The sequence below is a fragment of the Centrocercus urophasianus genome, unplaced genomic scaffold (assembly GCF_019232065.1).
Source record: "Centrocercus urophasianus isolate 14NV4802_14NV808 unplaced genomic scaffold, USGS_Curo_1.0 seq_14, whole genome shotgun sequence".
In the NCBI taxonomy this organism is placed as follows: domain Eukaryota; kingdom Metazoa; phylum Chordata; class Aves; order Galliformes; family Phasianidae; genus Centrocercus; species Centrocercus urophasianus.
The window spans coordinates 22,154,503-22,181,553 of NW_024884586.1; the positions used below are offsets into that span (position 1 = coordinate 22,154,503).

General features: G+C 38.4%; 1 protein-coding gene across 4 annotated transcripts in view; it reads right to left on the reverse strand.

Moving 5' to 3' along the window:
* Window positions 1-27,051, reverse strand: part of ZFYVE26 (zinc finger FYVE-type containing 26) — a 46,316-nt gene that overhangs the window by 4,669 nt on the left and 14,596 nt on the right. For 2 of the 4 annotated variants that reach the window (XM_042813996.1, XM_042813995.1), the window contains exons 14-38: window positions 25,557-25,755; window positions 24,940-25,203; window positions 24,664-24,795; window positions 24,213-24,377; window positions 22,576-22,803; window positions 21,115-21,220; window positions 19,750-20,489; window positions 18,943-19,139; window positions 17,903-18,007; window positions 17,173-17,295; window positions 16,276-16,452; window positions 14,895-15,141; window positions 13,896-13,994; window positions 12,368-12,522; window positions 11,580-11,749; window positions 10,354-10,382; window positions 9,009-9,130; window positions 8,706-8,926; window positions 7,941-8,088; window positions 6,647-6,856; window positions 5,591-5,809; window positions 3,553-3,750; window positions 3,190-3,392; window positions 2,069-2,210; window positions 1,460-1,519 (exon numbers count right to left, since the gene is read on the reverse strand). In XM_042813996.1, coding sequence (XP_042669930.1) covers window positions 1,460-1,519; window positions 2,069-2,210; window positions 3,190-3,392; window positions 3,553-3,750; window positions 5,591-5,809; window positions 6,647-6,856; window positions 7,941-8,088; window positions 8,706-8,926; window positions 9,009-9,130; window positions 10,354-10,382; window positions 11,580-11,749; window positions 12,368-12,522; window positions 13,896-13,994; window positions 14,895-15,141; window positions 16,276-16,452; window positions 17,173-17,295; window positions 17,903-18,007; window positions 18,943-19,139; window positions 19,750-20,489; window positions 21,115-21,220; window positions 22,576-22,803; window positions 24,213-24,377; window positions 24,664-24,795; window positions 24,940-25,203; window positions 25,557-25,755 — 4,659 coding nt within the window. Of the gene's footprint in view, window positions 1-1,445; window positions 1,520-2,068; window positions 2,211-3,189; window positions 3,393-3,552; window positions 3,751-5,590; window positions 5,810-6,646; window positions 6,857-7,940; window positions 8,089-8,705; window positions 8,927-9,008; window positions 9,131-10,353; window positions 10,383-11,579; window positions 11,750-12,367; window positions 12,523-13,895; window positions 13,995-14,894; window positions 15,142-16,275; window positions 16,453-17,172; window positions 17,296-17,902; window positions 18,008-18,942; window positions 19,140-19,749; window positions 20,490-21,114; window positions 21,221-22,575; window positions 22,804-24,212; window positions 24,378-24,663; window positions 24,796-24,939; window positions 25,204-25,556; window positions 25,756-27,051 lie in introns of all 4 variants that reach the window. The other 2 variants (XM_042813997.1, XM_042813998.1) reach the window with 2 other exon arrangements.

The window sequence follows — 27,051 nt, forward strand, 5'->3', positions numbered from 1 at the left end:
GAACACCAGAGGAACATGTTAAATACTGTCAGCAGGTTTTCCCAGTATAGTCTCAGCAACCCTATACAAATAAGACAATCTCCGTTGAGGACAAAATATCATAGCATGCTCAAAAAAAAAAAAAAAAAAAAAAAAAAAAAAAGCCTCTGATTTTCAAGTCACCACTGCTCAGGACTGACTCAAAGCTTCTTTATAATCAGCTGGCCAAAATTCAGCTTTGCTCAAGAACAAGAACACTGTCACCTCCTTTCCTGGGGTGGCAAAGTCAATTTTACTTACTACTTCTGACAGATCTTTCTTACCCAACCCACCTCTACCTCACTTAGCAGGCTCCCATTATATCCCTTGACAGCAGCCACCCTGGAAAACTAAAGGCATCTGATTACATCTCTCTCATATGAAGAAAGAAATATAAGCTGAAGACTGATCCTGCTATGAAGACAAAGAATAAGGAAAAAAAAAAAAAAAGGAAAGAAAATAGAAGAGATGGTAAGCAGTTGGACTTACTGCTCCATCTCTTACTGGAAAGTAGCAACAGCTGCTGCTGTGTTTTTTTGTTGTTGTTGTTTTGTTTTTTTTCACAGTCCAGACAGGTGCTTTACCTTGTTCTGCCTTTCTTGTTGTGAAAGAAGCAGGCCCTACCACCATGCACTGGTCACAAACGTAACAGGCAACAAGGCCACAGATACTGCTTCAGTGGGCCACCTCTGTCCAGAAGCAGCCATGCTATATCCTTTGTCCCGTATGGGAGACAATAACAAGACTGCACGACATGAAGCAATATCCTTTAGCACCTCTTCTGCTCAACAAGGGCACTGTCACCTTTTCCAGGACAGCAAGTCAGTTTTATTTCTTCTGATAAAAGACCTTTTCTACCCAACCCACCACTACCCCAATTAGCAGACTGCTTTACCAACAAAGGAATGAGCAAAACAGAAAAGTTCAGGAGCTAACGTTCTACACTGATATTTGCAAGCATCTCAACTTCTACCCAGACACGAAGTAGGTGAGGTCCCCAGAAACAGTGATCAGTTATTCAGCTTTGCTCTCTTACAGTTCAGAGAACAATGAGAGATATTTGGTGTGTTTGTGTGGCTATCCAAACTGCAAAGACCTAACATGTCAGAGCTCTCTACTCACACAGTAATTGTGGTCTGCCAGCATCAAGTCACTGAACAAGGTGCAAGACAAAGGGAAAACTCTACATAATTCATTTGTAGAAGCCAATTAACTTGGAGGTGTCCTACTGTAGCAGAACTTTCCTTTCTTTACCAAACTTCTTCCAAATACATGCACGTTTAAGACTTGAACTACTGACTTTTCTCCTAAGAGATTTTCCCTTTCTGTGGATTAGAAGGCAACTGGCAAAAAAAAAAAAAAAAAAAACAACAGTCTTTTGCTTAAACAGCTGCTGTTTGCAGAAAGATATTTTTTAATAGTAGTACCTGTTCTACCATACCTGAAGGACTCTGAATGCAATCCCAAATCCCTCCTCAACATTTTTGCCTTCCAACATGACCTGAAAAGAAAGGCATCATACAACTCTGAGGATGCACATCCTTTATTTGCAATCTACAGTTAAATAATAATGCTCACATTTATAGATATTGTCTAGAGGACAAAAGACATGAAATTACTTCAACAGAGAACTGCACCATCCCAACAAGAAGTGCAGGAAATGTAAGGTCTATTGCTGTATACTGATTCATTGTGGAATGCTAGGTAAGCAACAGATGAAGCTGAGCTGAAGTTAAGGAAGGTAACAGCAGCAGCATTATTTGCCTTGCCTCAAAACAAGTACAATATACAATCAAAAGGCACATTTCTATCAGCATTTGGGATCCTCCACTTCTGAGAGCTTGAATTTTGAGCAACAGTGCTTAAGTGTTTAAAGTATTCCCTGCCATGTGGAGAAAAAAAAAGCATCCATTCTTAATTAACTGTAGGTTGTGTACATGCACAAGGAATCTGCTCATGAAGCTGCTCCAACCATCAAATGTTTAAACTTGTGTATCACATTGGCACCAAAGGTAAAAAATAATGCTCTGTTTGAAATAGTGGCACATACCTTGCAAGCAACATCCATTTTCATGTTGTTATTTCCAAACAGTGTTGGCAAGGAAGAAGCTGCCATTTGAGAGCTTCCTGAGGTCTCACATCGATGCAAAAACTTAGTTACTTCCATCTGCAGATCAACTGTATTGATGTGTCTAGAACAAAGGAAAAAACAAATCTCACTTGATTTTGTAACAGAGAAAGTGTTAATTATCATTTTTAAACTTACTACTTCCATCAACACATTTCAAAATACCATATTTATTTGTGAACAGTAATTAGTAATTTTTTTAGTTACCCTTGGACTATCTCACTTTTGTAGCCAAATCTACAGCAATAAATTCTTCATAGATTTATGCACTCAAGACATGAAAGCTGCAGGGAGGCTCTGTTTGTATTATTCTAAAGAGTGATTCAGAGAATCACAGACTGGATTGGACCTTAAAGCCCATCCTGTTCCAACACCTCTGCTGTGAGTAGGCTTGCCATCCACTCCATCAAGCTGTGACAGCTCGTCCAGATAACCTGTCATTCCAGGATCTCAATGCCCTCTGCGTAAAAAATTTCAATCTAAAATCTAACCTGAATCTCCCCTCTTAGGTTAGAACTGTTTCCCCTTGTCACATTGCCACCAGACCATTTAATCTGGAATCCAGAAAGTGGATCCCAAATCAGTAACCACTACCTCTTTTTGATGTCTTCACACTCACTCCCTCACCAACTTTAAGCTTAATGTCTAGCCTGAAAAACATGAAAGGAAAGCAAATTCTAAGAAAACCAACTGCAAGAGATATATGGCTGAATTTACAATCTGATTTTTGAACACAGGGATTCAGCCAAGTCTGACACTCATAACTTAAGAATTCAGTCAAGTCTGACACCTGTTAGTTGAATTAAAATTTAAACAAATATAGCCAGTAAAATGTATCTGCCTGTGCATTATGTTTTGCTCTTTTAAACTACAGGATTATTAGTAATATAAAAGTAATGGGAATCTTATAATTGCAACTAGCTAGCCAAATTTGGGTCAAGCTCAACTGGGATGCATTAGCTGAAGTCAACCCAAACAGAATCACTAAGACAAAAAGTCTGAATTTCCCCTTAACCAAAATGTAGCTTGCTGCTTATAGATACCTTGACACATCTGTAGCAGACATTTTCTTCCGGAAAGTGTATACCATTTTTTTTCTTCCTGAACTTCTTGAGACCTCCTGCAGGTAGACTTTGAGATGGTCCTTGATCTTTATGAGCCATGTCTGTTTGCCTCCCAGTTCGGTGTAGGATTTTGCTCCATGAGTAAAAAATCTAATGCAGGTCATGGCAGCACGAACATGATCCTAGAAGACATATACTGTGTGCTAAGATGGATCAGAGGAAACCACGTTCTCTAATCCTTGTCTCTACTGAAGTGCTCAAACAAAGCAGACACAGTAAACAAACAACAGATTGAAAACATTCAGCATCTCTCTGAAAGAGATGTGCAAACATTCAACTTACCTTCATAAATTGTTGTAACTCATACAGAATGTGATAGTAGTTCTTTTTCTGCAAGTATTTGCAGGCTGCAATCAAATACATCCCCCAGCTCTCCAGCCCTGGATCAATGGTTTCCAGCAAGTTCTCCAACATATGCAGCTTTCCACTTTGGTAGCTTGGAATGAAGATCCCTTCAATGAATACTTCAGATGGGGATTCCTACATAAACATCAGAAAGCTGTCTTGAAGCAAAGCAGCTGTCACACATAGATCTCCCTTATACAAAAGAATTATCAAGTGACAGATCACAGAATCAGCAGATAACTCATGCTGGAAGGGATCTCTGGAGGTCATGTGGCTCAAACCCCTGCTCAAAACAGTGGTTTCTCAACCTGTCCAGTCAGATTCTGAGCATCACCAAGTGGGGCGATTCAGCAGCCTCTCGGGCCCCAGCTCCCATGTCTAAATATCCTCATTGCAAAATAAAAATTAAAAATTCCCATTTTCCATGTATCCAACTGGAGCTTCCCTTGCTCCAAATTGTGTTCACTGCTTCTTGTACCATGCGCGCAAGACAAGCCTGACTCCATTTCCACCATCACCCATGAAATGGTTGAAATCAGCACTCAAGATATTTTCTCGCTTGCTCTTCATCAAACTTAAAACAACAACCACCACCACCACCACAAACAAATAAGAAAACTATCTCCACCACTCTCCTCCTATATGCCTTGTGCTTCATGGCCCTGATCATCATCCAGACCTGTATGTTAACGTTACAATGGAAAGAAGCAAGAGTTATTTCTTGACTCCCACATAAACTTTTTAAAGGCATGATTTGGATTTATTACTTTTTTTTTTTTTCTTATAACAAGATTCAAAAACACTCAACTGCAAAATGTTTTGCCAGAAACTCAGTACCTTATGGTCTTAAGGTAATAACTCTTGCTCTCTAGTTCACATGATCACTACTGGCATCCATGCCCAAAGCCCCCACTGTCAGTCAAGAGCAGTTTCAATGTCTGCTCCTTAACTCACAAAACTGTGTCACCAGCAAAACATGCAACTTTACTTTAAAGTGCTATAAAAGACACATTTGGAAAACAATTTTAACATGCAGATTGGAATAGAAGCTCAGAATGATTGATGACATAATGAAAAAGCAAAGCCTATACAACAACTTATTACAAAGCTTATAAGCAAATTGAAGATAATGGAATTCAGTATTTACAGTTGTACATCGTCAACAAGAATTAATAAAAAATATTAAATGAAACAATCACAGAAACATACAAATACAAACTTCATTCCTCCTTCCCCAGCCACCCACGCACTCAAGAGTTTTCAAAGTGGGGAAATGTAATGAACTCATATCAACACACATCCTAAGAAGCAGCCTAAATGAAGCTAGAACTTCATTGGAGTAGTTTCCTAACTTAAATGTCATTAAATACCAACCAAACTGTATTATCCAGTTGTTCTTAAGCCCTCCTATTATATACAGTTTTCTGCAGTCAGAATCAGAAACCATTTTTTGGCTTTTCTAGATTTCTGTCCTTTACTCATATTTCCAGTACACCCAGAAGTGCAAACATAGGCGTCTGATGAAACAAGCAGTACCAACAGACAGAGCCACTGTGATAAAGTGTCTCAAGTTATCAGCATGTTGGAATTCAAAGTCTTCCTTATTCTAAACTGTATTAACAATGGGTACAAATTTTCAGCTTTGCAGGAAAAAAAAAAAAAAAAGCACTGTTGATAATAGTGACTCTACAAAGGAAAACCAGAGCACTTTTCTTCTCTATAGAAGTCACTGTTTCAACACAATGAGGAAGAGAGATTAAATACAAGGCCTAAAGACCTGTGTTATTTTCTTATATCACTGAATTATAGATAGTCACTAAATAGCCTGAGAGATAACATTCAGGATACTGAAAAACGCCTGTGCATAAAAGCACCCAGAATGCTGTGATACTCCATGTCATTTTCAACTGGTCTTGAAGACCTCCCAACTACTTTCTGAATTTCATTTTAAGTGATGGAACACTGGATTACTCACCTTATTTAACAAGTGAAGCAGTGCTTCTCTCATACAGTCATGCCTCATGTAAAAGCTTATTATTGCCAGATTAGTGCCATAACTATGTAAATAGAACAAGCACTCTTGATAGTAGCTGTTACACTGAACCTTCCCTTCAGACATCATCTCCAGGGATAGACTTCTCGTTCTCAATGTTGCTTCAAGTTCCCTCAGTGTGGCAAAGTAATCATCGTCCTGCTGTTAGAATAGAATCAGTGATAGGTGACAACTAATTAGAAAATCTTCTTTTCAACTGCCAACCAGACCAAGTTTTTCTGTTGTTGTCCTTAAAACAGTCATCATTTTGGAGGGGTTAATCTCCAGTAATGTTTTTTATAATAAACACTAGATTGGAGCCGTGCTACCAACAGACATGCTGAAAGTTGTGGCAGCTAGCACAACTCTCTTTCCAGGGATGCACAGGAAGCTTGTTTATTAAACACAACACAGCACTCCACAGCAGCTGCTTCAATAACCTAGTTCAAATAGGCTTTTTTATTTTTTGAAAATACTTCTTTCAAGGTCTTTCATCATTACGATTCTGTAGTTACTTAATACTAAAAGGCTTTTTAATGCACCTAGTTAGAACTTCCAGAGCTCATCCCAAATCATATAATAGTGCTCCCTGTCAACGAAGAAACAAGCGAGTTCACATCTGTACCTTCAGCTTTGAACTCCTGCTACATTAGTGCTTTAGCAGAGAAATACCATTACTGCAGCAGAACAAAATATTGGTGGGATGAAGTTTAGTTTTCTGAGACTCTAGTAATAATATTTCAACCACTATAGCTTCTTTCACATGTACCAAGTATGTCCCCAGTTACTAAAAAAAAAAAAATCCTATCATCCGCTGCTCAGTCATCAATTCACTGTGAGGTAGCAGCTCGTGAATTTCTCAACGATATTTAGCTTACAGCAGGTAACAAAAGAGGGAAAGAAACCAGTACCCGATATTGTATCATGCATTGCTGCAAAATGTGTATTAAAGCAAACTATTTTTGCTATATGCTCTAAGAGCAGACAGAAGATCCTCACCGCAATGAGTACCGGCTTCACCGTGGACTCCAGGTACTGTATCACATCCTGGACTAGCCTTGAACCGTGGTTCAGCTGGTTTAGATCCACTGGTGGCTTTAAACATCGGTTAAACTTCTCTCTTGCTGAACTTAAATTTCCAGCTTTAAGACAAGCCATGCCCCAGGCATGCCATGCTCCGCTTGGATCCAACCCAGATTTTGTAGAAACCTAAATTCAAAACAATTTGTTAATACTGCAATACAGAAAATAGGAAAGCTGGCTTATTGCAGTCTGTGACTGTGATATAGATGTCCTTCCTAAAATGTACTTCCCATTAGAACAAACATAAACATCACATGCTGATTATTCCTAGGTTATTGCATGAAATGTCATCTACTGAAACATCCGTAATGCCCAAATCAATGTTTTCAATCATACAAGGTTAAGTAATCACATGTCTGGAAAACTTCAATTCAGCAGTTTTAAAACTTAGAAGACAATCTGTTTCTGATGGGAAAATGTCTTAAGAAGCAATTGTTTTTCTTTACATAGAAAAACTGCATAAAGAACTGTGAGTTTGTGGTTTAAAAGCAAAACAATAGCAGATGCCTCATGAACTGCTATGAAATTTTTACTTCTAAGTCTGCTGATCAAATTTATTCCTGACGTTTTTTAGTCTATCGTCTGCCTTTAAACATGAAACCTTTTTATTCAAATATGTTATTTATTTCTGTTTGGTTTTTTAAATCATCCGTTAAAAATTATAATTCTCTTCTTAAGAAATTGCAATGCCATAAAGAGACTTAGAAAATACTGGGAGCAGGGGAAGATAAACCACACCCAATGAGCTCCAATAGACAGATTTGCCATTATTGCCAATTTCTAAGTAAACTCTTGTAAAAGGTGCCTTACTAATATCTGTTGTGTTATTACAGACAAATCAGATCAAACACACAAACTTCAGATAAAATCCTGCCACAAAGGATGCCTCAGCCCTTCTACTGGATGTAAGACTCCTCCATGTAGTTAGCCCATTCTAATTTTAATTGTACCAGGAAACAAAACCCCTATCTTTCCCTTTAGGAGCCTGCTCCACAGCAGAAGACATGCTCCTTCTCAAAAAAACCTTTTTTCCAGCACTCAGAAAAGATTCTTTGTTGTTTAAAAACCTTATTCCCAGTCTGTAACAGTTTAAATGTTGTCTGTTTCACACATATCCCATCCATCTGAGAGAGGAGAAAAAAAAAAAAAAAAAAAAAAAAAAGTCACCAGAGAAAGATGATTAACATTCATATCTTCCTACTGTCATTACCTCTATAGCTAGCTGATAGTACTCTGCTTCCAAGAGCCGATTTCTTAATCTCGTAACTGCTGCTGGGAGAAGAATCTGATCTAAAGATGGTACTGGGCGGTAGGCAGCAGCAACCAAAATATTCAGCACATCCACTTTGCTGATGTAACTGGGGGAAAACAAGTTAAACAAATGCATATGCTTTCACTATTGACATACACACAAAGAATTTTAAAGGAAAACTGTTAAAGACAGCTCTTTGAACAGTAGTTCTAACTCACCAGTATACGAGGTATCTCTATCCATCATATTTTCTCATTCAGGTTATTTTTTTTTTTTTTTTTTTGCTTCCTAACATGCAGTGGTGCACTGGAAGAGGGTAATTGCAGACCTCAACGAACATTATAAAAATCAAAGTGGTGTGTGTGAAATTCATACACTGCACCTGCCACTTTAAGCCCTCCAGGACAAAAACTGAGGAAAGATTAATATGCTAGTTCTCAGCAAGCACAGCTTTAGAATTGTAAATTGAAATACAAACTGAAAGCAGAAAATACAGAAGTAAAATTTTTACCCCAATCACTGCAAATTATTTCTCCTACTCTGAGCATTTTCTTAGTAATTATTACATATTTAAAATACTTGAAGTTCTGTCACTTGAGCTCTTATTCTTACATTATGAACTTCCCTTCCTGTTTAAAATGCCCATGGCACAACTGAAGGAACTCTCCCACTCTCTACTCCCCATTGAAGACAATACATCCTAGTGAACATCTGATAAATCACCTGTCACAGAGAGCTAGGTCCTGGCTCCTTCCAGCTTTTACAAACATCATTTTGGCACTGAAGAGTAACTGTTTCATGATGTCCATAAGGAGTCCAGCATCTACCTCAGGATTAGTGAGCCCTTGGGACAATTTGCAGCAGTGCTCAATCAGCTGGTGGCCACACACTATGCTGTTGCTGTGCAGGCTAAGAATGGCAATACACAAGGAAGAGCTGGGAGCCTGACAGTTGGAGGAAAGAAAGACAAACAATTGTTAAGGCAGTTCTCCAGCAAACTGCAAACTCTCCTTCTCCAGGCCTCACCTGTTCATAGTAAAATTCACTGCGTACAATTTCGTTCTCCTCTTCGTTCAGGGAAAGAAGCCATTCAAGGGCAGCTGCCTTAGGTATTCGCACCACTGTGGAATATTCATTATTAGGAGTTTCTGCAGCCAGGAAGAAAAAAAGTACACAGTATCACTATATAAGCAACAATAACAACAAAAAAAGCTGAAGACTCATGATGCAGAGTACTCCCACAGCCTTTCCAGGGTCCTTTCCAGGGTCAACAGTGATCCCTCAGTTTTACCAGTTCCTGTCAGTATCATCTGTCCACCACACACATTACAGAAACATTTCCATTCCTCAGAAAGCTATCAAACTGTACCTAGGCCCACTTCAACTATCATCAGCATCCTTTCACCAAAAACTACTGCCAGTAATATGTGATGAGAGCAGCCGTAAAGGCAACCTTGCCATAACGGGAAAATTACTGACAGAAGATGACACCTACTGAAATACAGAATGAAATGTCTGCAAGTCTGGGAACCCAGAACATCCTTCAGAAGCGCAGCTGGCATCTTTTAAGTGCACCTGGATAGCTGAGAACCAGAGACATCCCAAGATATCTTCAATAAAAGCAAAAGAAAAAGCAACAACAAACTTATCTGGAAAGTTAAAAAAAAAAAAAAAAAAAAAAAAAAAACCCACACCAAACAGCCTGACATGGTGGAAAACAGCTTGACAAAGTAGGAATCTGCAGCAGATAATGACTGCTGTAGCTGGAAAAATAGCAAAAACGCCTGAGAAAGTAAAAAATTGATCTTAGAACAAAGAAACACCATCATCTACCGGCAATTCCAGGTGAAAAAGAAATTAGCGACATCTACTGGGTGCTCCAAGTGGTACTGTCCTACATCCCCTCATGCCTCTAATGACAGATATCTCAAGTGACTTGCATTCTACCCAAAGTGCAGCTTCTCTCTGAGAACTCACCTTGCATGAACTTGTCTACACAAGATCTGGATAGGTCGGATCCTCAGTAGGGACACCTCACTGACTTCATATTCCAAGACACTGACCATCTCTAAAGTGAGACATGGTTCATCACCAACTGACCCTTCTCCTGGCAATTGTTTGGAGGGTGCCACAGCTCAGTACTCAGCTAACAATTCCTACTCTTAATGCAATCTCCCCATGACTGTACTCCCATTAATGGAAGTTTGGAATACTTAATTTCAGCCTGCTCATACAAAACACCATTGAAATTTTTGCAACTGAAGTTTTGATCAACCTTTAGCTACAGCTAGATGTGTCAGCTTGCCTCCTCTAACTCCACTGGCAATCAGGCTCAGAAAACATTGAATTTTAATACTACTCCACTACTTACCTTCCACTTCATCCTGGTCTTCCTTTGTGCTGCAATAGAAAGAAGGAACATCAGGCCTAGTCCAGCACACACAAGAAAACATATGTTAAAAAAAAATTGAAAAGGATCAACATGGCTAGCCTTTTCAGAACAATGTACTGTAAAAATCTAGTATTTCTCTCCCTACCCTTCCCAACCTATTCCCTGTCCCTACCCTCTACTGTCTGGAAATATATGATTCTGCCTCTAAATAACGTGTTTCAACTACACTACTACACTAAGTAATTAGTTCTTATATCCTTCTGTAGGAATATAACCTTCTGTTGCACCTATCATAGCGAAGACAACATTGGGAACAAAAACTGCCCAATATCAGAATACATCAAAGCTCAAATGAATTCTCAGGGATGCAGGTCTCTGTCCTTAAGATTTAGATGTGTGTGGGTTTTTTTTGTTATTTATTTATTTAATACAAACAAGGTGATTTCAAAAAACCAAACACTTAAGCACTTAAGATGTAACCAAGCTCACAGCTAGGCTCTGCTGACTGCTGACCTGATCTCATAGCATAAACAACCATTCCAACTCTAGCTAATCTACCTACAGGTGACTGCTCATTTTCTCAGATCTGCTTTTTCTAGCAAGATTGCTGATACTGCCAGACTTCTAAGTAGCCAGCTTGATGAGGTCATGATTAGTAAAACTCACATTTTTCATCAGTTGGCCTACGAATCTCAATGTACTTGTCAGCTGAAAGCAACTACATCATAAAAATCTGTCATCGCAGCTGGCAGCCCTTTCGTTAAGAGCACAGTTTCAAAATGTACCTAATTGTGAACTTGATTCTGAATCTCCCTGGGTTCAAGAAGTCATAATCAAGAGACTACGGAGTAGCATTAAAACAATGATATGTGCAGCAGAACCAGTCACCATGCAGTAATAATCCAGAGCTGAATAAACTGAAAGCAACTTAGTGACTTACCGTAGCAGCTTTTGTTGAATACATTTTCCAAAAAAGCATTCAACTTTTATGTCTAATGATGAACTGATGCTTAAAGAAAGAAATAAAAAACTTCATTGACTGGCTTTTTAATGTTCCAGTATGAGAAGTAAACTGAGGTACAGTAGTCCCTTTAACACACAACAGCTGTCTGCCACAAAACCTGATGTTATCATAATATCCAGATAGAACCAGGATTTGAGTTTTTCCTCATTCCATTGAGAAGAGCTAGAATGGAAAGACTTACATGCTTGTGTCTTGTACCAAGCCAGGCAGATGTTCTCTGTTGTAGTAACTATAGCACTGATCACACACACGAGCTGGATTTTCTCTACAAGCTTCTACTGTCATTTTCTTGGTAGAGCAAGAACTGCACACCAGCCTGCCACAGCGCCTGCAGTGATGACGTCTGTTAAACTGAGCACACAAGGTCATGGGTAGGCAAACGAAAGGATTTACTCAAGTCCTCCGCCATACATGCCTCCACTGCATCCTCCTACATCTGTCTGCCTCCACTCATGAGTAAACTTACTTCACTTGACAAGAGGAAACAGCACGTCATAAGACTTTTCGGAACTATAAAGTGATCTATTCTCACTGACAGAATTCCCTACCAGGGAGGTTATGGCAAGGGAAGAAGGGAGGGGAAAAAAAATAAACAGCAAAAACACACAGAACAACTGGGGTTTAAATATACTTGCTTCAGCCTTGGACTTTTTACAGCTGATGTTGTCCCAGCTTTGATCACCAAGATACTTAAATTACCTCTTGAAAAAGTCAGAAACAGTAAACTGTTTTTCTGACATAACCTTAGCCACTTCCAAATTCAAAAGCAACATTTTGAATAAATTCTGTTTTTTCTAGCCAATGTAACAGACTGCCAGTACATTTTCAAAACTCAAATTAATCTTCTCCCTCAGAGCGCCAATGTAGTTGCTTAAGTACACTGTGCAAAAACAAATTTTAGAAGCACACCATGAGCAACAATTCACATTCAGTGATCACCATTCTGAGAACTTAATTTTTGCTCCTTACCATAGTAAAGCGCTCAGTTTTGCAAACCATACATATTGTTTCAGTGTCATCAGGTATCCACTGTTGCTTTGGAGGTGGCTTCTCAGGTGGCACAAATTCCTCCGAAAAATTCTGCTGCAGGCTTCTTTCTCTGGGACTTGCAGACACGGTGACGCCTTAAAAGAAGCCAGGGCAAGACATTTAATGGTATTCTGAATACCAGAAAACACTAAAGGCTTACTGAGACTTGCAACAAGACTATTGCTATCCTTCAACAAGGCATGGCAGATTAACACAGTGTAAGGAATATTAATGTTTTTGAGCTAAAACTATAAGACTTCGATACTAATGACCAAGATTGCTTAGTTACTAATAGACCTTTACCATACTTATCAACATCTATTCTTACATCACAAACAGAGACTTGGAGGAGGAATGAAAAAAAACACACAGGTGTATGTACACTAAGTAAGTGGATACACCATAAAATACAATCCTCAAGTTGACATTCCCGAAGATTTAAACTTCTCTTTATTATCAGAAGAGAAGTATGGCGTAGCAAGCAATACTGTACGCCTCCTTGATCTGGTCTGCTTTACAATCTACTGCTGGTAAATCAATTCAAAGCTGCCACAATTTTAATCTTTGGCCTTTATTATCCTTGGAGCCAAAGAAGAATTCATTTAATCCAACTTATAAACTAAAAGTCTGTCTACTGCTATATGGTGTAATCCAGTTACACTTCAGGCTAACTAAAAGTTTCAACAACTCTTTGCAGCCCTACAAGCCACATTCCACATAGCAGAAAAAAAGAGAAAAACTCCATTCCAGTGAAGCTAATTGATGCAGATGGAACCTGAATTGCCAAGGAACGTTAGGGAACAATGCAATCAGGTTTTGCAACAATGTGGTGATATTATTAGGAGAGAAAGTGAAGGGCTGCACAGCTAAATCCAAGACATTGCTATTGTCTTATGTTTGCAGAGCAAACAATAGAATTTCCAGTTCAGGATACAGGACAATAAACTCTGACCCGGAGGTCAGGATATCACTGATAAGCCCTAGTTCAGGTCCACTACTTGCTGAGAATCACCAGGCTGAGGATAACCCTTGCTAGTCATCTCCTGAGAGCACTGGCCTTGTATATTCTACAACACGCGTCCTATGAGTGCACATCTGTTGCATTAGATGCAGAATGGAAACTATAGAAGAACTTGTGCTTGCTTTTAAAGGAACAAATGTTCTTCAGTTCTTTTGGCTTAAACTACATTGTTCTCATTGTATTGGAAGTAGAGCTCCCTCAGACAATAAGATATACTGTTTTTCCTATGGTTGCAAGCAGGATTTACTAAACTAAATTCAAGGACCAAAAGAAAGAAGGAAATAGACACAAGAATGAGATTTCAACTGTAAAACCAAAAGTTAACATGGAAAAGAAAAGATACTAAGCAAAGAACAGGAAGCACTACCACAGTAATGGACTCAAAGAAAAATTCTGTCTTTCTCTGTGCTCCAGAGAGCACACAAAAAAGTGGCATTAAGAGTTTACCCGTAAGGCTGGCAAGAGACAGTTCCGATGATCCTGATTTAGACATTGCTTCACACTCCAGTACTTGACAGAGACTTTCTTGGATACGTATCACAGAATCTAGGTCAGGAAAGAATTGAAAAAACAGAACAATACTGGTGATAAACCTGCCTTTTTTTTTTTTTTTTTTTTTTTTTTCAGACATTACAAGAATTCACTCAGAGCAATATATAACAATGCTAGTACAAACTGGATTAGCTGTATAATTACAAACTATTATCTTGCAAGAAAATCATGCCTCAGCAATACTATATAAAACACAGAGAAAGGGATCCTTAAAGCAATGGATTACTGACAGGCTCAGAAACAATTCAGCACAGAAGAAGTATCACTTGTGAAAACCATCAGTTTACACAAGATACAAATTGTGTCAACAATATTAAGTGTTTCACAGGGCAGAAGGAACACACGAGCAACTTCAAATGCCATTTTGCATGAAGGGACGTGCGAAGTCTGATGCGTTTATAATAGCAGAAGCCTTATCCTTAAATCATGAAATGACATCAACATTTTGAAACTAGCATAAAGCAAGATGGTACCATATATGTAGAAACAGGTAAACAAATAGAAACAAGTATGCTCATCATGCATTTTTAATGTAATAAAACCACTAGATTCAATCTGCAGCACCCTCTGGTGTTCCAGTCACAAAACCCTCAAATGCACAGCAAAATGCAGAACTGAAGACAACATGGATGAGAACTGGTTAACACATCAGAAGAGAGCTATGCCAAGAGCATTAAACAAAAGAAGGCAGGAAAGGAGCAACAGAAGGAACTGAGAAAGTTTTAAAGCCCTTGGGTCCTACAAGAAATACAAGGACTTTTGGAACATATTCTGGACTAAGAGGAGACTAAAGGCAAGTATCTAAAAGTGTTACAGCAGAAACGGAAAAGCAATTGCTGGTGAAAACTTGCCCTTCTTGCCCAAAAAGAAAACAGCATTCTCAAAAATAGTCACCTGATCTCCTTTCTTTCAATGAGAAGGGGAAGTCAAGAGCTTTCTCTGCATATTTTGAGAGCAAATTGTCAATATCTTCTACAGCAAAGCCAACTTCCTGTCTACCTAAGAGCTGGTGCAGCGTCTGCACAGCCACAGATACCCAGTCCACTTTCATATTCATGAGCAGCTGTTCCACCATAAGCAGTGGCTTGGATGAGAGGTGGAAGTAGTTAACACGAGAGAGTTCAGGCAGAGTCAGCAGTACCTGGGAAGTAGATTAAAAAAAAGTTGAAGTTTTTCAACCTCCAAATTTGATTTAATGTAAGCCTAAGACAAGAAACTAACCAAGCAGCTTACATGAGGAATAAAATAACACACAGAGGCAAAAAAAAATGGAGATAGGACTTATTGGGCCTATTTGTAGCTCTGTGCAGAATTAGTGAGCAGCTGACTTTGCTTCTGTTTTCAGATTCTATCAAACACTGTCTCATTTCAGAGGAAGCTGAAAACAGGAAAGCATTTAATGACATGTTGTAGTGGGGTAAAGTACATTATCCTATTAAAATACAACTATTAAAAAAAAGAAACCTAAAGCATTATCCTTATCTTTCCATCCTTTGAGAAAAAAATGAGATGATGAAAATATGAGCAGTTCCCTGTGAAGATGGGAAGTTCATATAAACTCTTTACAAATTAAATCATGTTTTCAATAATAAAGAAACAAATGTTGATACTGTTGTGCAAAGTACTGGAGCAAGCTGCCGTGTGTAGTCCTGAAAAAAAAGAGTATATTGCAGAAACATCTGCATTTTCTTCAGATATGCTGTATTTTATTATGATAATCTACTGGTTTACATTTGCATTTTCAGGATGAGCACAGAACATTTACAAGGCAACAGTCCTACAGAAACTGGAGTAATGGAGTGATACTGACTGCCTTTGGAAGCACATCTGGAAGAAACATGCTGTGAAAGTATTAAAGATCACCATACAGGTGATCACATTTCTAATGTAACCTATGTATTAGTTTACACATAGGAAGGAAGCATGGCATTTCTGATACATCAGAGACTAAGTTGAGGATGCTTCTTTTCTGCTAAGACAAACTTAGCAACTGCCCTGATAAATACCTGGCTGGTTTTTTTCCTTCTTTTAGTCTGCATGGTACCTACCTCCTCACAGCTCAGACAGAAGAATGCTCTGTTTAAATTGGAAGCTGCAACCACCTTAGAATACAAGAACTATAAGAGAAAGGTTTTAGGTCATCTCTAACCTTTCTTGGGATTCTAAGACTTGGAATTTTGAGCCTCATAGGGTGAGAATTCCCTGGTAAAATCTACAGGCAGATACTTCAACAGCTATATTGCTGTTAATGCTACAACACAAGAGTTTTACTTACTTTTGATCCCATGTAAAGTGCCCGAATTTCATTACGACGTGCTGTTGTCAGATTCCTGTAGAAGTGGGTTGTGAGGTAATCAGCTAAAAAGTGAGATGCTGCCAAGCTAGGATGCTGGTCAAGGGACTGTTCACTGATGGCAAGGCAAATACCAGGATCTTCTATTCTTTGTAACAGCTGGAAACATACAAAATACAATAAATCCTTACTATGTTCCCGGAGAAGATTTTTTATACCAGTCAGTGAATAACAGATTGGACCATACAATGGTCCAGCAAGCAAATTAATCTCCACAAGTATCTTACACACACAGTGGTGATTGAGATCATCCACTTACAGACTACTCACAGCCTATTTGCTCCATTTAACAAACAAAACCGTTTCAAAATCAAAACAAAAAAATTAAGAAACAAGATACGCAATATAGTACTGAAAAAACTCTTCCTTGCTTCTAAAACTCTTTCAGACTACATGTAAAGTGAGTGCATATTATTTTTAATCTGTTATTATCAACAGCTTCATAATTATTAAAACCAGAAGAATTCACACTTTGCTGATTTGGGCATTGAAGCTCAACTGAACAATTTGCGTTGTAGTTTAATTTCTGGTTCTTCTGTTTAAGCAGCACAAAATACTTCGTTATGATTTTTCAAGTAAAAGGAGCCCTATATTCCCATTTAACTAAAATAGCTGTGAAGACATAGAAACTCCAGGTCCAACAATGGGATTGTAAAGCTAGATTTTCATTTAAAGCTGACCAGGTTAAAAGCCAGGACTTTGAAAGAATACCTAAGAAAATAACTTTCCCTAAAGGAAGAAATAAAGTCAACAGTTTGGATACCATATTCTCAACTTACTTGACCTTGAAATGTAAGGTTGAGAGAGTCCTGCTGTTACCTGTGATGCTTTTTCCATGTCTCCCATCTCCAGTAAATGGAGAAGGTGCTCACGGTGAAGATTGATCAAGTCTTCTCTTGGGACAGGATACAAGTGCCCCCATTCTTCACATAACTCATAATCCTAAAGAATAAAACAAAACAAACAAAAGCAACTAAGCAAATTGAAAACAAACAAACAAACAAAAAAAAAAAACAGTCCAACCCTCTTCTCCTCTTCTGCCCAATACAGCAGTTCCTCCAAAGATCTGATCAGCTTCAAGAAATTCTTTAGCTCAGACTCCCCTCTCTCATGCAAACACAAATAATTAAAATGACAAGGGAAAACGATGACTCAATTTGCAGGAGTCACAATCTGCATTGAGAATACTTTCCCATCTCACAGAAAGCAAACTGACTTTCTAGGAAGACACTTTTCAAGCTAACCAGATCTACTGTATTAGCACTTACATAATAATCAAGATAGCATTACACCAAAAGTCTTACTGTTAAAATCTTCAAAATTTTAACAGAAAAGATGGCTCAGAATAAGAGTTAAAGGATTTATTAACTGTGCATAAGGCTTGACATTAAGCACAGATTTGTTTCTGTAGTAAAGAATTGAGTAAAAGAATCCTTCTAATCCTTCTAGAGGTACTATTTGCTGATTGCTGTTTCAAATGTGTTGAACTGGCATTTTATCCAAAGTCTAATGGTTCCAGCTTAACAAAATTCATGTGACAATGCCTAACCTTTGCTTTCAGAATGATATTCATGATGGCCTGGGGATCGTCAGTGCAGGCTTTTTTCAGATCCTGCCAGTCACTCCACAGTGGTTCATTTTGCAAATTCAAAATCTGAAAAAGTTTGATATTATTGCAGCACACATTTTAAAGTTTTATCTACAACAATCATCAAATTTAGGAAAACAGCTGAGTGCCTCATAGCAGGAATTACTTTGTACCAATAAAAAGTCAAAAAGTCAACACGCTTATCTCTAGCCTTTTATGTGAATGCACTTCCAACTGGAAAAAGACTGTAATTTTCTTTGTATTTATCTATCATTGTTCCTGCAAAGCAGGTTTGTAAGGGAAAGTTTCCAAAAGACTACAGGGCAATAACTATGGATGCAAAAGTACACATATACCACAGACATCGCTGGTGCTAAGAGTGTGAAAGCCAAACTAATTGCCAGCAGAATCACCACCACACAGAGCTCAGCAGGGATTTATGACTCCTCTATATTCCATCTGCCTTTTCAACCTGTGCTGAACTCCAGACCAGCTAGTCTGACTTCACTTGGTTATCTAAACTATGCCACAGTTAGAAAAGCTACCTGCAATATAAGCATGTTTATTGGACCAGTAGTTCTGTACACCATACATATCTACATCTCTCAAGCAAATAAAAACCATGACTTTCCATGGAAAGCTTCTAAAGGTCCTCACAGTGGCACAGAATGGAGAAACAAAAACTTTTTAAAAGTTGAAATGAATTAATGGCATCACAAAAACAATACAAAATACTATTCGCAGACGTGAATTATCATAGCAGAGCGGAGAAGTTACGAAAGATTGCAGAGAGTTTTAGTTGGATATTATAGTACTGAAAACACATGAGCTGTTTCAAATGAAAGACTTAAAAAAAAAAAAAAAACCAAAAAAAAACCCACAAGAACACATCACAACTGAAATAGATCCAAGGGCTAAAACTTTTTTCACCAAAGGGCAAGCATACTTCTTCCCTGCTGCGTTTCTTAAAGAAACTGGTTACTTTAAGAATGGCTTTGTACCTTTTGATAAACCTGAAGTTCTTTCTTCCTGCTCTGCAGATTTGCTTTCAGTTCATCAGTTATGTCCAAATCAGAACTACAATAAGCTAGAATTTCCAAACAGGCATCGAGTGGCCATTTGTCCAAACAGCGCAGAGCCAGCACACTTCTCAGTGTTGCATTTTTTACTGGGAATAAGTACTGCCAACCTTCCTTACCTGCAAAAAAAAAAAAAAAAAAAGCCAAAAACAAAAACACTTCAGTTTAAAGCTCAGTTTGTGTAATTTGGCAGAGATAAAAGAAACAGGACAAAAACACCCTTATCTGCACTGGATGGCACCACCAAGAGAAACGGTGAATAGTGGGATAACCAGTAAAAGACCGATGCCAAGTGCCAGATTCTCATGAAGTACCCAAAGGCAACATAGAACATTTACTACCTTTAGACTCTTAAAAGGCCTCTCCTTCCACAAGATTCATCATCCAAGTGTGACAATTACAACGGATCAGCTCTTATAGCAGTAAGAGTAGTACTATGATCAGAATTTCCTGACATATTCAGGTCTTCACATACAGGTTACATGAGATGCTTTCTAGTTCTCTCGTACTACATTGATTTGGGGCAAGTTTACTATCAAGATTTGCAAATTTGCAAAACAAACTACATCAGAGAAAGCAAATTTAGCACGAAAGACAGGGAGGGATCTGCTTCTGTCTTTGGATTTGCTCAAGAACCACTACCTCCATTTCCTTCCCTTGTTTCGGGATGCATTCTCCATAAATGAAAAAGGAGGAGAAAGGCAGAGGAACGCTGAACTTCATCCTTACCTTCAGCAGCTGCACAGCTCAGCACAGCATCCTTCACATCAACCACCTCCTCCACATCCTGACTGTACAGATCCAAGACCTTCAAAGCTCTTGTCCAATCCTTTGCAGCAAGTGCTTGTTCAAAGACTTCCATTAATACCTTAACAGCTGTGGAGGAATGCAATCCTAGGAGAACCAAAGGTATGTATGCCCTGCCAGAAAAGACACCAGCCAAACTGCCACCTTCTTCCTGTTGATTCTGAAGTGGCTCAAACATAGCAAGCAGAAATCTTTCCAGTATTGGGAACTCCTTCAGCAATGCCTCACACTCCCTGGAAATCTGTTCCAAACCTAATGGCAATTCCCGTTTGTCCCAGAATTCCATCCAGGATAAACTTGATTTGGGAATTTTCTGTATATTAGATGCACTTAGACATGCCACTGTGGCTGTTAGCTTCGACTGAGACTTAAGGAAATCCAGACAGGAGGCAGTGAGCGTGTTCTGGCTCAAGTCAGCCACAGAGGATGAGGCCTGAGTGTAGACATCCTCAGAGGTCACTGCACGATTGGAGAAAGGTATTTCAACATCTGGCAGACAGCACTTGGTACATTGGTGTGCTAGGTTGTTGATGTTTATCAGAAGGCATTTTGCTTGGCTCTTTTGCCTTGAATCGCACAAGGACAGCCTTTCACAGCAACAGTTAACAATAACTTGCTGCACATTCAAGCTCAACCCTTCTCTAGCCAAGAGCGAAGAAAGCCTGCAAGGACAGAAAACAGAACCAGCTTACCCAACATACACAAGCAGTACTTTACAGTTACAGATTTCCATAAATCTTTCAAATTGCCCAGTCCTAGATTTTTTTCCTATGGCAAGAGTACATAACTTTTATCTACGCAGCACAACAAAATTTATACAACACTCAGAGCAACACAACTCAGAGCTTATGCAGCCATTCCTTGAAAGAAATCAAACTTAATACTCAAGCACTGACTTTCACCTACGTGTGACAATACTAAAACATTTTGCTATTAATGCTTCCTAAGCAGTCTTACTGGTATCTTTCATTTTGCACTACAGATTTAAGATGCAAGTCCAGTGTTCTGAATTGTCATACATTTGATTAAAAAAAATCTATATAAAGACACTGCCTCTTCCAAACAAACGGCAGTTGTCCAAAATATGGAGTTTTAGTGCTCCCTAGCAAAAATTTTCATGATGGCAGTGAAACTACTACCAGGTACATCCTTGCAGCATTAACTGACCTACAAATGGGAGGTAACAAAGGGGAACTGTGCTGAGAAGCCAGAGAGAACTTCAAACTTGGCTAAGGTCCAAAATCACAAGTATCAAAACAACCTAGAGAATATCTGAAAAGCACCAACCTGTCAGGTTGAACCTGCCTTTCGAACAGGAGCTGAGAAAGTATCTGAGATGGACTCTGCTGTAACAATATGAAAGGATTCCCCACTTTCACTTCAGCAGCTAAGTCTTTAAAAAAAAAATAAATAAATAAAAAATCAGGGCAATATAGAACATTTATTACAATACTCGTCAGCTCAACAGAATGACCAGGTCTTGTATTAAGAACACAAATTTTAACAGCCTGCATCTGAAATCTCTTTTCCTAAGTTTACAAAGGTCCACGTTCACATTAGTGAAGTAAACCCAGAGTGAACTGCAAGGGATTTGTAACTACAATACCCCTCACAAACCTGGCACCTCTGGCTCACATTTTCTCAGATCAGTTACCAGAACTGGCAGGGTGGAGCATCTTTTGCTTTTAAGTAAAATCTACATTCCAACAGTTTTTCCACTTGACTGTATACTTGAACCATACTACGCCTTTGTAGTGAGACACAAAAACACGTAATATTGCTTTCTGAGGAGTCTGTGGATACAGATTAGTAAATTTGTGTCTTGTTCAAGTCAAAGTGAGCAAAAGGTGGTACGTATAAAATACCTTCATACTAAGTTAGGAGAGTCTGCTTACAGAGACTCGGCATACAAGTTCACCATTTCCATTCACCTTCTAGTAAAAGAAAGTTCCCCAGAAACTCACTCAGCCTTTAAATAGTACACATTTTTTGGCTTTGGCAGTTAGCCCATGAGGACTGAATTATGTCTATATAGAGGCTACAGGTATGGCAGCTGCCTCAGCTGAATCAGCATGTTTGGAAATGGATCTTTATCCTCCACATTTATCCTCTTAGGAAAGTATTCTCAGAAAGCAATGCTGTGAAATTTCACATTAGTGCAGCTCAATTAGAGTCAATGTTAAAAACAAAGCAGTATTTGTCCCCTCTCAGTGAACAGTTCTGTTCTTCCGACAGCTTTATATGCTGATGATGCAATTCTTTTCATTTACTACTATGATCAACCGATTTCACAAGAAAAAATTCTGCCTGCTTACCTCTGTGCAGCTGTCTGCACATTCCCTTCCTATCCTATAGGGCAGCAAGGCACTGGTTACTGCTAAGAGAGCCAAGAAGTACACAGCACACTGACCCCCACAGGATGCAAAAATCATTCTTGCTTTGTAGGGCAGCAACCTTGGAAGGGCAGGAGTCATTTGTTTCATTCAAACAAAGTGCAGAACCTGTACCAGCAGTTAACATCACTGTTCTGATTTATCCACTGCCATCGGCTACTTTTACCTTAGCTGTAGGTGGCGTAGATACTAAGAAATAAAGTAGTACAACAATAAGTAGAAACCAAAAGACCTACGTACAGGTTGTAGGCTTTTTTAGGAAAGAGACATTTTATATAGTTAGCTCTTAGAGTCAGACAAACAACACAGCCTAGCTATTTCACCTATACTTAGGCTTTAGGCAGAAACACCTTACCTAGCTCTGTATTCAGACTTCGTAACACAACAGCAGCAAGTGTAGTAATGTAGTCAAAGAAGATCTTCACAAAGTTTGTCGTCGTGTTGCTCTCTGGTGAGGTTTGGAACTGTTGATCAAGAGTTCTCAGCAAGAGCTGCGTTTGATTCCAAACTAGGTGTTTCTCCAGTTCCACAGGTTTCAGAGAGGCCTGTTCCACCAAGGTGCCAAGCAGGCTCCCTTTAGAGTCTGGTTTAATGAAAAAAGAAAACACAGATCCAAGACTAAGCAAGCACTAAATGTCAAAAAAGCGTGGTTGTGGAACTGGAGAAAGTACATTAAAAAAAAAAAAAACAAAAAACAAAAAGAGAGAAGTGGTTTAGTGTTGATGAACATGATTCATCTAAATTGGTATCCTTGCAAACAGCATCTCAGAAAATATATCTGGTTGTATCATTATAGATAAGCTTATTCCAAAACACAACTGTTGACCATTCACTATGTTCCAAAACATTCAGCCCTTACAATTCTCCTAATGTTTGCTCAAACATAAAATAATTGAAATATTTTATAAACATTAAACATAAGCATGCCATTTGAAAGTTCAGAAAAATGGAAAAAGCCAAATAAATAAATGGTTCTAGTACAATTAAATAAAGTGAACTCTGAGAAAAGGCAGAAAAAACACAATCCTAGAAGACTCCTTCAGAAAAGGATGAACCCTTTTTTGTTAGGCCTAAGAAAACCAGAAGGTATTACAGTCATTTTACATGTTTACCTTCTTTTTCTAAAAGCTACAGAAAAAGCAGCAATAAGAATATATCTAATTAAGTATAAGCAGCCAGATTAAAACATACTTACAAGATTTCTTTGCTATGATTGAAGAAAATAGTATAAATAAAATAGCAACTCAAATTTACATTTTCCATTCTTCTCTGGCAAGATCACAATTTTAGTTTTGAAAAGAAATGCTTGAACGGTAAGAATTACAAAGTCTCATATTTTGTATTCATAATTTTAAAGATAATATACAAGGCTGCTCCAATTGTAATGCCTCCTATTTTATTATGTTGGCCCATGATGTCAGAAGTGGATGTTGTTGGCAGTAGAGGTTGAACCTTCCCACCAATATTCATTTTGCTGCTGTTCAACAGATGGCACCAGAGAGACAGTCTGACACAGAACTGTGTATGAAGCAAGTGTGTCAGTGAATTGCTCCAAGTGGAAAAAAATGGCACCTACTGACATCACTACTTGCTGAACATTGATGGAGACCAAACAGAGACTGTGAGCACACTGAGGTGGTGAGTTGTGCATTTCAGCAGTGGCAACAGCAACAGTGGTACCTCTGCTGGTGAAGATTTTTGGAAGCATGGCAAGGGGCTCTTACTCATAGTCGGCAAAAAAGCAGAGCTAATGGTACTGACTATGTTGAAAAAAAACCATTCTGTAGCCAAGAATTTGCTGCATGAAATAGTGTTACTGTGCTCTTTGAATCTGTTGTAGTTTCCAGAGAAATAAATAGGAGGCATTACTTTCAGAGCTAATTACCCATTTATGCATGCGTCAAAAAGCATCGCTACTAGATTTACAGTTTTCAGGACGCAATAAACATCTACATCCATCTGTCAGTCTTCATGACCACAAAAATAACTCACCTACAGAACGTTCAACATGTGTCAGTGCTTTTAGAATTTGATCCAAATGTTGTGATAAAATAATCTCATTAGTAATACTTTCTTCAGTCAAGGCAGGATAACAAGCTTGCAGAAGTTCTACAATACTGCATCGAAAATAACTGCTTATTTTCTCCTCTGAGAGCTCTACAAAGAAATAGAAAGAAACACCAACAAATAAAGAAATACCACTGCACATAAAAATTCCTACAGAACCAAAACTGCATTAGAATACCACTAGTTTGCCAGATTTAGAGTGACTCAGTAAATTCAAAACCGAGCTTGAATGTTTTTTGTTGTTCTTCCCCTCCCTTTTCATTAAATACTAAGTAATGTACTGAAAAATTTCTTAACTTCTCATTGCAACAGAAGGCAAGAATCTGAAATATTCAACAGAATTCCAACATAAAGTTGTATAAGCAAAGTAAACTACCTGATTTGGACTGCCCTTGCGATGTGCAGGAATAGTTGAGAATTTTACTTATTTGCTGAAGAAACGCTGGGAAACCCTTTATACTTTCAGAACGCAGCAAAACAAAATCAGGTCGGTGACCTGGAGAAGTCACTGGACAAACAGGGCAAAACAAAAGTTAGGAATGAAAAAAAGGAGAAAAAAAATCTATTTTCATATTGTCTGTATGATTATAACACTGGTGCTAACACAAACACCAGCTCAAATGAAGGCTTTTTCTACAAGTCAAAAGCCTACCCCGAGTTTCAAGGCTGCTGTACAGCTTTCTTTCTGCTGTCTCCAAAAGCTGTTTGCATGTCTTCCAGAGACGGCATTGCGTACAAGCTAGATCAAACGCTGCCATTGCTGAGGGACTGAGGTCCTCAAGGACTTCCCAGAGAGGATCAGTGTGCTCCAGCTGGATGTTGCTGACCCAGAAATTTTCTTGGAGAGTAGGGGCAAGACTTCCAGAAGTTGCAAGCAATTTATCAGTAACATCCGAGATGGAATAAAACACCATACCTACATAAGTCAGCAAAACAAACAATCACTAATTATACACGATTTTTATCTCAGATATCCTGGCAAGGATAATTATCTTCCAGTCTTTTATCAAAGTAGTTCATTAGATGGCCTGCTTTACAAAATTTTTACTGTGGAATTGATAAAACTAACAGAGCACCAACAGTAAGCTTCAGTATTCTGGATTTCCTTTTATGTCAAAGAAGAGATACTTACCTTTCTGAACAATTATTCCACTAATTATGACAGTACTTGTTTTCTTCTGTTTTCTATTTCTCCCTCATCTTTTTGAAGTACCCAAAACAAACAAACAAACAAACAAAAATAAAATAAAAAAACCCCACAGTTCTTACCAGCTGCTGCTGCATTCCCAATAGCCTGCAACGTTGAGCGGCCGCTGCCAGACCTCCTGATGCCTCCAGCACCATCTGACACTTGATTCTCAATATTGTGCTCCACTCTGGCCATTTCTCGTACTGCCTCCTGGTAGCGCTCCATGAAAACCAACTCACCATAGCAAGGTGAAGTATCCAGGTTGAACATCAAAGCCACCTTTCAAATTAACAATAAATGCTATTACAGGGCATATCAAAAGAAGTTCTCAAGGGTCAAAGAACTGAGTTTTCTACAGGAGTTGAGGGAATAAAATGAGACTGGTACTTCAGCTGAAAACCATGCACTCTGCAGGCAAAAATAGTATTTATTTTCCCCCTCCAAGTTTAAAGTGCCTGAAAAACAGCCTTAAAGACACTTTCAGACTTCATACATGTGTTTTTTTTTTTTGTGTGTGTGTTTTTTTTTTTTTTTTTTTAAACACAAAGTTCATCTACTATTTGCAGCAAGACTAGAGTTGAATTAATTTTCATAACTGCGTCTTTGTGATTTCAGATTATTATGTAGCAAGGATTTCAGTTTACTACATGGCAACACTTGCTATGTAGCAAGTCAGACCTCCAAACTAAACTATTTAAACAAATTCTTATTCAGCAACGAATACTTTCTAGAAATTTAAACACAGTAGATGAGCATGGATGTGCAAGATCCTATTAGTTAACCATCAACAGAATGCAAACCAACCTTTAATTCTTTACCATCAGCAATATTGACATTCAGAGTAACAAAACAAATGAAATGCTTTTTGGCCCATCTAAGTATAGGAAAGATGAAGCGGCACACTTGACATCAAACAGGACTAATGAGCAGAGTAGCAGCTTGCTGCTAGTGCAGTAACTGAAACAATATTAACTGCCTCAATATTGCTATTTGAAAAATCAGCCAGGTCCCTGCTTTTTGCACATGATCTAATAGCTCAAAATGCACCTCAAGATATTTTTCAGAGCATAAATCCAAAAGTCACATAAAGAAAACTAACCTTGAGGGAGTAAAAAAAAAAGAAAACAAACAACTATAACTACGGATGAGTAGGTTGTTAGTTCCAAGCCTATTTTCAGTACTCTAAGTTTCAGTCTCAAAACATACCTCCTAACAAATAAATTCAGTCATCATTTTGGCTCCATTTTATATTTTAATTTTTTTTTAACCCCGCTTAAAAGAAGCATAGCCATGATTTTGATTCATTGGACTGAAGCAAGCTGTTCAAGTGTTGCTTCCTCATCTGGCTTCACATGACCTCTTGACTTTTTTCATTTCGCTGAAATACTAAGCTTGGCCAGCTCTGATTAAACACTGTCACTGGCTTTGAGAAACCAGTCTTAGAAGAGTAGTTTTCATACAATAGGTTTAAAAAAAAAAAAGGCATCCTTATATTTGGATTACCTTTGCTCATCTTGCTCGCACCTATTTCTGCAGTGACCCTTTCACTCGGAATGCAGATGCTTCAGCTCTGTG